This window comes from Malurus melanocephalus, unplaced genomic scaffold (assembly GCF_030028575.1).
Source record: "Malurus melanocephalus ecotype Western Australia unplaced genomic scaffold, MMel_1.1 scaffold_257, whole genome shotgun sequence".
Lineage (NCBI taxonomy): Eukaryota > Metazoa > Chordata > Aves > Passeriformes > Maluridae > Malurus > Malurus melanocephalus.
In genome coordinates this window covers 914,343-923,969 of record NW_026623489.1, presented here as the reverse complement: position 1 = coordinate 923,969, position 9,627 = coordinate 914,343, and the positions used below count along the sequence as shown (strand labels likewise).

The 9,627-nt window shown below is 39.5% G+C and overlaps 1 protein-coding gene across 1 annotated transcript; it reads left to right on the top strand.

The window, feature by feature from the left end:
• The first annotated feature begins 89 nt into the window (after positions 1–89).
• On the top strand, positions 90–8,552 carry MAIP1 (matrix AAA peptidase interacting protein 1). Its single transcript, XM_057375725.1, has 5 exons — positions 90–433; positions 2,279–2,350; positions 4,078–4,204; positions 5,185–5,335; positions 6,714–8,552. The coding sequence occupies exons 1-5, from the start codon at positions 128–130 to the stop codon at positions 6,790–6,792; spliced, it is 735 nt and encodes a 244-aa protein (XP_057231708.1). The 5' UTR covers positions 90–127; the 3' UTR covers positions 6,793–8,552.
• The last annotated feature ends 1,075 nt before the right edge of the window (positions 8,553–9,627 follow it).

Genomic DNA, 9,627 nt, shown 5'->3' with positions numbered 1-9,627 from the left:
GCCGAGCAGAGGTGACCGGGTCCCAATTCCCTGGAGCGGCGCGCTCCGAGCCGCCCCGGAACCGGGGGTGCGCAGTGGTGTTTCCGCGGGGCGGCAGTTGGGGCGGACGGGGGGCGGGGCAGGGCCCATGATGGCGCTGCGCTGTGTGGCTCCGGGCCGTGTCCGCTGGCTGGCCCGGGCTCTGGCGGGCCCTGCCCGGCTCCTGCCGCCGAACGCAGCCGCACCGGGCCCCGCCCGCGCCCGCCCGCCCCAGCCCAGCGCTCGGCTCGCCAGCACCGCCGGGCCTGGCACCGAGGGCCCTCAGCGACGCGTGGTGGTRGTGAAGATCACCAGCCCCATCGCCTGGCTCCGCAGCCGCTTCTACTACCTGCTCATCCGCCTCTACTTCGACCAGGAATTCAGCATCGAGGAGTTCACGCGGGGGGCCAAGCAGGTGAGGGGGCCTGGGGCGAGGAGAGCGGCCGAACTGAGGGGAAAGATCCKGCTGAACCTCCTCAGGGGCTGCCGATGGCCGCGGTTATTTTCATGGAATTATAGAAACAGTTAGGCTGGAAAAGACCTCGGAGTTAATCACAGATTCACAGAATAAGTGAGGTGGGAAGAGACCACAGTGTCATCTGTTGCAACCTCCCTGCTCAAGCAGGGCTATCCTAGAGCACAGTAAAGACTTTCTTCTTTATGTTCAGGTGGAACTTCTGTGCATCAGTTTCTGCCCGTTGCCTTTTATTCTATTACTTGGCACCACCAAGCAGAACCTGGTCCATCCTCTTGGCACTCCTCCACTTTAGGTATCTGTACACATTGATGAGATCTCTCTCAGTCATCTCTTCTCAAGAATGAACAAGTTCAGTGCCATAAGCTTTTCCTGTAAGAGAGATGCTCCAGTTCTCCAGTCCTTGCTGCTGGACCTGCTCCAGGAGCTCCATGTGTGTGYTGTACATTGAATCCAACCTGTGACCAACCGGTTTCTGGCATCCATGTCACATCCAGTCTTTCTTTAAACACCTCCAGGGATGATAGCTCCACCACTTCCCTGGCCAGMTCATTCCAATGTTTAACAGCCCTTTCTATAAAGAAATTCCTCCTGATGTACAGCCTGGTGTTACTATGTGTGGATGTTGCCGTGCTCCCGTGTATAAAACACACTGAGTTCCCCACTGCTGGCTCCAAGGATCACACTTTTGGGAGAATGATATAAGCAGATATGTGCTTTTCTTCAGGAACTTCTTGTTTTCTTTCCCTGGATTCTACAATTAAAATGAAYTGGTCAAGCCATCCCCCAAAACAGTGTGAAATAGTGTGAAGTTATAGAGACCTTAAGGAGAATTGTATCTCCTCCTAGCAGGTTTTCCTGAAATGATAAAGCTCAGGCAGGCATAGAGCTGGTGTATATATTTGTAGAGCTGGTCTATATATTTGTAGAGCTGGTGTATATATTTGTTTCTCCAAATTTATGAGCCCAGTAAGTTTTGTCAACAAAGTGTGTCAAAGAGGTAATTATCTCAAAGCTACTCATGTAAAAATTACAGTTATCTGTTGGGAAACTTTTTATAATTATATATAGTTTTAACGAAACAAACAGCTCAGAACAACAAATCGGGACAGAATAAGATAAATTCAAGAGAGGAAAAACCCCACAACCTACAACAAATAATTTCCCACATATGCAGAACCAGCTGTTGTACCTTGGCCTGTTTTTTGGGGGGTTTTGTTTATTTGTTTTTGCTTGCTGTAGAGTCCTAAATACACTGTCCTTCACAAGTGCAATGCTTGAATATATAGAGGCATAATTATTTGTAAATATACTGGTAAAACTGAGGGGGGAAAGTGGAGTTGAGGTTCCTGAAGTTTAGAGATTTCTAAAGAAAATGTCGAAATTGCAGCATCAGTTTTGACTGAAACCAAAAGATGAGTTGGAAATGARGGCAGGGGAACAAAATATTTATAAGGAAGGACAGAATATTGGAATTATCAAAAGAGTAAAAACAACATGCAAAGTACTGCAGAGTTTGTGGTTTTTAAAATTTTTATTTATCTAGTCAACTATGAATTCAGCATTGATATTTTAAATGAGAGATTGAAAAGAAATTGTATGTTTTTATCAGTTCATGAAATCACTATTTTGATTCTGGAGGGCTTACATTTCAATGGTGAAACCCTCTGCAAATAGTGAAATCTTAAATCATGGAATATTTGGGTAGCTTGTCAAATAATGATGGATTTGTGTGAAAAATAAGCCTGCTTAGAGTTACTTGTTCACGTATTTCTTTTTTTGTAGGCCTTTTCTGTTGTTTCAAAGCTGCTGTCTCAGCGTAAACTTGACATGTTGGAAGGACTTGTATCAGCAGAGGTAAATGCTTTCCATCTCCTATTCTTGCAATTGATTGTCTGTTTTAAAGGAATTTGGATTCATTCAGCCTGTCATTATCTACAGGTTGCCACTTTGGCTTAATTTGAGAAAAACAGTGTAATGCAAAACAGGGCATTTGTTCATCCTGCAGCTTTTTTATGTTTAATTTCAAGGCATGAAACTTAMTTCAAAGTTACTGTATTTGAAACAAAATAACATATTTTAGCTGTTGATCATAAGGATCAAATGCCAGAAAGATTGCTGGTGTASCAGGAAGGATAGAAATGCAGCAGGCTTTGGATTGCAGGTGGAATTGTGTCTCCAGGTGTAGGCAGGTGGCTGAAGCTGACTCAGTCTGTGCACTGGAATTCAGGTGAAGAAAGAAACTGGTTTGTGCTTCTCCCTGCTGCACTGATGCAGTATCACCCCCATCAGATCTTATATCTGATTACCAGTTTTGGCTGGACAGCCTCAGTCTTGTGTCACGGTCTCAGGGATATGAGTGACCTGGTTAAACATCAGTGCTGTATTTTCTGTGTTTATGAATTTTTAATTGCTGAAGTTGTCTTGGCCTTCCCAGGGCATGGAGGTAGCAGATGCTTCAGAGTCAAGTGGAGGAGACTCTCAGGTCTATGTCTGCCTTGTTACAGGATGTCAGCGTGGCCTGWCCTATTGCCACCCATGCCTTTGCAGCAAAAACTCTGATGCTGTTCTAGTGCATCCCCTCTGAACAATCTTGCCTCCTCTCTCTGAACAGAGATAGCAATAAAACGTGAGTTTGTTTCTTGCAGTTGTTTCGAAAGGGCTTCTGCTCTGCTTCCTCTTGAAAGAACTTCTGGTCGTTGTAAATTTTTCAGGTTTACATTGATGCAGAGACTCCATGTAAGCCAAGGATAYAGTAGATGAGGCTGTGCTCCAACACTACTTTGTCAATTTTTTGACCTGTGAATTTTGTACTTGCAAAATGTACTAGAAACCAATGTCTCCTTGTGAAGATTGCCTCTTGCTTCCATGTAACCTCTGAATTTGTTTGTTATTCAAAAACGATAAGTCGGGTTAGGGTAAAAAATGATCCTTCCTTGACTTTTTCCTGTGGTGTTTGAGGTGCTACCTCTGTGCAGTTTGTGCACCCCACCATCTTCTACTTAACACAGCTGTGTCGATCATAGGGCATTCAGATCATGTGGGTGTGAGTCTCATATGGAAATTAATTTACCAAGGGAACGATTTTTCAGTCTGTTGTGGTTTGCAAGTGTTTACATTTTTTTCTAAATGGAGTGTGGATCACAAAATGGCAAAGATAAACTTAGTAGTAATGAAACTGTTTTTCAAAGAAATTTATGAWAGATAACTGAGAAATAATTGAATCAAAAGCTCAGGAACCTCCACGTTTCAGTAAGAAATCAGTGGTGAGAAGGCAGTGTGTTTTTGTGGGAGTTTCTCTGAGGTGTTCTGGGCTAACATGGCTTGTATTGCAGCTGCTGTTTTCTAAACATTTTTTTTTAAGATACTCGGTTTTCATTTGTTTTGAGCAGTAAATGGACCTTCTTCAGTGCTGCTGAATTAGGGTTTAGGAATGCCCAAACTTGCCAGTGCTTTTTCACTTTAGCTGTTATATATGTTAGACAAGTGTTTTAGCAATACAGCTCATTGTATTAACTATGGTAGAAATAGATTGTTACTTAATTTCCTATTGAAAAACTAAGTGACAGTTTTTCTGAATTTAGGTGCTTCAGGTGCTGAAGGAAAAGATTTCTTTGCTCCCTGACAGCCACAGGGATGCTTTAGCAGCTGACATTGATTCAATCATGTACACAACAGAAGGAGATGTTCGCATTTACTATGATGATGATGGTATGTGTAGAATCCTAAAACATTTCAGCAATGAGTAGTCTTACTTCCTGGGTTTGCTACTYAAAAGGCATTTTCCTTACAGATGTGGTTTTGTGTACTGTTTCTCATTCCTTTTTTCTCTGTAATTCATCTATATGAAATGTCTTGATTTTCTTGTAAACTAGAATCAGAAATTATTGTTAATRCATCAGGGTATTGTTTTGACTTCTGTTTGGGTTTTGCTTATTCTTTTGTACAGAATTTTGTGTTATTAGTCCTCAGCAATCTGACACTGCTCAAAAACAATTATTCTAATATATGCTGAAAGCTGTTTGCTCTAACAGTGAAAATACATCCTGCAAGAAGAATAGTGAAGCCTKGATAATGAACTAAATTTTGCTGGTTTACTCTTTCTATCATAAAATATACCTTGTTGTAGGACTCCCTGATTGTTTTGGGTTTTTTTAAGTGATGAGCTCAGGGAAGTTTTTCTTTTGGTTGCATACCAGCATTGTGTGCTCAGTTTACCATCAGACATGGTGCAGGATGATGTGTAGTTTAACCCTGGRTCCTCAGWTRAGCATTTCAAATTGTCAGACCCAGKGAGCTTTTTTTCCTGGTTTGGGAAGTAGAAATCTTTTTCTTTCRCTCTTAGATTGCTCCCATGTTTGAACTACTCTGCATACTTTTGTCATATCAGTAGTTAGCTTTGGACTTTGTGGGAACCAACTTTTTTTTCATACGGTTTCATTATGTACAATGTCATGCCTCACTCATGATAAAATACATATTTTTAATGTAATAATCAGATTTTATTTTATCGGTGTTAAACCTCATGAGTATGGCTTTAACTAGTTTTATCACTCATTATTCTATCCTGTATTCTTTATGGCTGAAGTCAGCTGTCCTTCCAGGATCTCAGTGGATCTAGGTAGCAAATAGGAGTATTTAACCAATGAGARACATGAAATCTAGCATATGCTTTGATTTATTCCCAACAGGAAGAAAGTTTGTTAGCATCCTGATGTGCTTCTGGTATCTGAATGGTGCTAATCTACCTGATGAYGTACCAGGTGAAGCCAAAGTCTTCCAGATTGTGTTTGGAGATGAAAACACAAAAGAAAAGAAACATCTTTTAACAGCCAACTATGAGTAAGTTTACTTGTCCCTTTCTTTTCCCATGTCCATGGGGTACCTGTGTGGTAAGGAGTTCTGCAAGCAGCCCCACTGTGCCAGTGCTGAACCCAGTGGATCTTCATTTACCTTGATTCTTTCTAATCTAAATTAAGTTTTGTCCAACTTTCCAGTTTTGATTTTAGGCYAAATTTTTTAAATACCCTTAAGTCATGTTATTTTYTTGCTTCTGAGTTGACAGTAATGGRAGCTCTTTTTCTGTCAGGAAGAACAGTATTTGGAGTACTCAGTGAGGTTTTTGATCCTCAAGGTGCACATTAGGAAGATGGGTTTTCATAGGAATGCTTATAAATAATGGCTGTGTGATGTACTGATGTCAGAGCAATGCAGAAAATATCTACACAGTTGGCAAAATATATTGAAAATAAAATTCTCAGAAGCTGGGAGAAGTRAGGATTTTTGTGTGATAAATGCAGTATGATTGGATTTCCCACATTTGAAGCTGGAAATATGGGGTCTAGGTGATGAGAAGCTCTGAAACAAAGGTAACACTCATGAGGACACCCCACTTTGCCTGGATGGATTTTTGTGGATCCATTCCTTAGCTGAATTCAGCATCTTCCTTTGAGTTGGAGGCTTCTGAGGTTCCATTAACCTTGAGAGCCTTCCATTAAAGTCTAGATATCTTCCCAATTCCCAGCAGAGACATCTTTGCMAGTGTGCATTTCTTACTCTAAACACAAATGGGCAAAGACACTACAGGCCTTGGAAGGCCAGTGTTAAGTGTTTGGGTGTCTGAAGAAGACACTTCACAGGAATGTATTTGCACATGATTGCAAAGCAGTGATATTCTATTGCCTTCATCCAGGACAAGTAGGTTATTTGAGAATGTGAGTATTCATCTTGAAGCTCAGACTTACCTTTATTTAAGGGAGACTCAGTACTGCTGTTAACTTGATCTCTGATGTAGTTCTAAAACTATATTACCTTTTAAACTAGAGTTCAGTAAAAATGAAAATTTTCAAGTAAAATGTGGAGCACATGATTTCCCTCCGCATACCGCCCCATTAAACGAAACTCTTTATTTACAGATCAAGATCTTCCATAAAGCTTTATTCATATTCCTGCTGTGAAAACTTGAATGCTTTCTTGTATCAGGGTCTTTACTGYTGCTGCTTGATCCCATCTGTGGGATCTGAACCAAAATACTCTGAAGTCAGTGCATTTTGTTTCTTATTATAGAAATAATTTTTATCTTCTATTTTGGGGCATAGGCTTTAAAGTTTAAGTAGTTTGTACAGGAATAAGTTTGAAGTTAAGTTATTTCTTGCATTAGTAACTCCTTAAGATCAAATAAATTTTTACAACTCTTCACTTACTGTCTTTCTTTTTTCAGGTTCCAAAGGGAGTTTACAGAAGGAGCAAAACCAGACTGGACTATTACACGGCTTGAACATCCAAGGATATTAGAATAAATGCCTTCTTCAGCCTTTTTACGTACCATTGTAATTGTTCTGATCTMAAAAATATCAGGCTTTTTTGAGTCTTTCTTTTTTTCCCTTCCTGCCCTTTCCTCCAAAAGAGGAYGAATTTTCTAAGTATGATTTCCAGAAATTCTTAGGCTTGCACTGTGCTGCAGCATTACAACAAAGCCTTTTCCCTGGAGCAGGCTGGTAGAAATTTAATTGGTTCTGATGCTCATCCAAGGCATTTACACAGCACAGTTTCATTCAGGCAGGTGTTACAGATATATAAGTTTCTTACATTCTGAGAAGAAATGGTATTATTTGAAAATAAACAACAATTAAATTATTGATGGCCCTTCTGAGTTACTTTCCTTTGTTTCTTTTTTTTCCCTAGGGACTGTACAATATATARCTGAATAATATGCAAGATGAAATAGAGGTAGATGGACTTCTTAGCTTTTCTAGCCTCAGGAGTTCATTTTGAGGTAATCTGGCTTTTGAATATATTTGAGATTAGGAAAGTTAGAGCTGCTATTAGTATTTGCTACAGGATTGGAGTAAGAAAAAGCTTTTGGCACTGCACTGGGAATATGAATCAAAGAGATACATATGGTTTGGAAAATTTAAAAAAAACATTTATTTCAATAACATATAGGCAATTCCAACTTTAGAGAATTATGGAAGAAAAATCAGTTGAAAACGTGAATTTAAAAGAGGACTTGACAGTGAAGTTAAATAAAGTCCTCTGTTTGAAATGTGTGTTAAAGAAATTATCAAATCCTTAAAATTAGATGAGGCAATGGAACAATTTCCTAGTTCTCACTGTATCTCTGGTTTCTAGAACATGAGAATCCTGTTCTAAGTAGTTGTTTTTATATGCAAATCAACAGGAGATCATAATCAGTTTCTTCATCCGATATATCAACTTCAAATATAAAGCTCACTTCCTACCACCTTCTCCTTCCTTGTAGACATTAGTGCAGTGTTTTGAAAGTGTAAAGTGTRATTACTGTGATTCACAGTAGTTGTAGTTGAAGGTATAAATTAAATTTTCCATAGTTCAGCTCTTTTGATCCAATGACTTAATGAGAGGAACATCTAAAGCTTATCAAGTAGTTGATAACACACTTTTGCTGCAAAATAWGTGATTGGAAATTTACATGCACTGTTCTTTTGAAGTTGTTTATCTCCTGTGGGTTGGAGCCAAAGCAGGCAGCAGTTCAATGTTTGGGGTTTTTTGCCTGCCTCTAATCTTCAATTAAAAAATTATCCTGGAGACTGCAGATCTCCAASAGACACAAAACTACCCATGGACTTACTGCACCATAAATAAATCAGAAAGGCATATAAACTACTAAGCTTGCTGTATTGGAAAATGGCATTCTCCCACACTGAATAAAACTGRTGTAATTAAACTGGATTTATAGTCTAATACTGCTTCAGAAGAAAAAACACCACCACCACCCCACTCCAGAAGAACCTTCACAAACCAGCCCCAAACCCAACTTTTGTRAGTAATGGACAAATATGGAATGTTTGACTCCTTTTTATCTGCCATCCATAAATTCTTTGTCATAAGTCTGACCATCATAGCAATTAATCAGACTGAAGTGATGGTCACTGAAGGTCATTTGTCATTTTATGGCTTCCACATTTTCTCTTGTGRAAATACTGTTCTTCTAAGTTGTTTGTTCAGGCAAAGCAAGAACTTCAGTTTTCTACACTGCTGTGCAAAAGTAGCAATATATATTTAGTTTCTTCAAGCTAGTTCCTAGTGAATATATTTCTCTATGCTAAAAAGGTTGTCCCAAATTCTTGTGGCAAAAAGAATGAGTGTTTACTTTGTCTCAAGGATGGAGAGAATATTGTCTTGTAATTTGGGAATTTCCAGTGCTGCCATTCAAATACCTTACTCTAAAAACCAYATTGCTAACTTAAATGTTACAGAATTTGAAAGAAGAGCTAAAGGAAGTGTTTTATTTAAAACATCTTGATGATTTGGGAGTAATGATGCTCAGCAGGTAACAGTAGAAGAGTGAGGGGATCTCTGTATCATAGCATGCTATTGCTCCCAGTTTTCCTTACTGATTAGTCTCAGACATTGCYTTGGCAATGACAGTGAGTAAGGATGTGGTTGTGCTTAATTACCCTTCCATTTCCTTGCCTAGTATCCATTTCTGTTGCTTAATGTCTGGGGACAAGTACAATTGTAGCTATGGTGTGCAGCCAATAAATCCCCATCTAAAATCCATCCACATTAAAAATATTTGCAGTTTTAGCCTGCTAATGTCTTCATTCAGAACCCATTAATTCTTAAAAACAATGTTACCAGGTCTGGTAGGGATTTGGGGGGTAAAATYTGTATCTCTGTTAGCAACACTGACACATTCTGATTAATTTTACACAGAGCAGTGAGGTGACATGGTGTCTGGACTACAACAGGATACAGATTCAGAATATCACACTCTTCTCCCCTGGGCAATGTCATGGTTCTTCAGCTTCATGTAGAGTTTGGGAAGCCTTAATTTTTTAWATGTTCATCCAAAACTGTGATCATTTTAATAATTCCTGACAGCTGCCTGGCACGATTTCAATACATGTGCCTAAATCTTGGCAAGCACTAATTAAATCTRGCCAACAAACCTCTCATTAATTTGCACACCCACTCACCAGTAGATGGCCTTGGTCACAAAGCTATTGTGGCTGGGAAGTGACTGGCATTAGTGAGAGTTTAAGCAGGGTAGAGGATAAAATGGTAGAAATACCAAGTGCTATTTAAATAATTTAGATTTGTCTTACTAAAAAGTATTGATATTTTTACTGGCTTTCATCCCAAGTCCACAA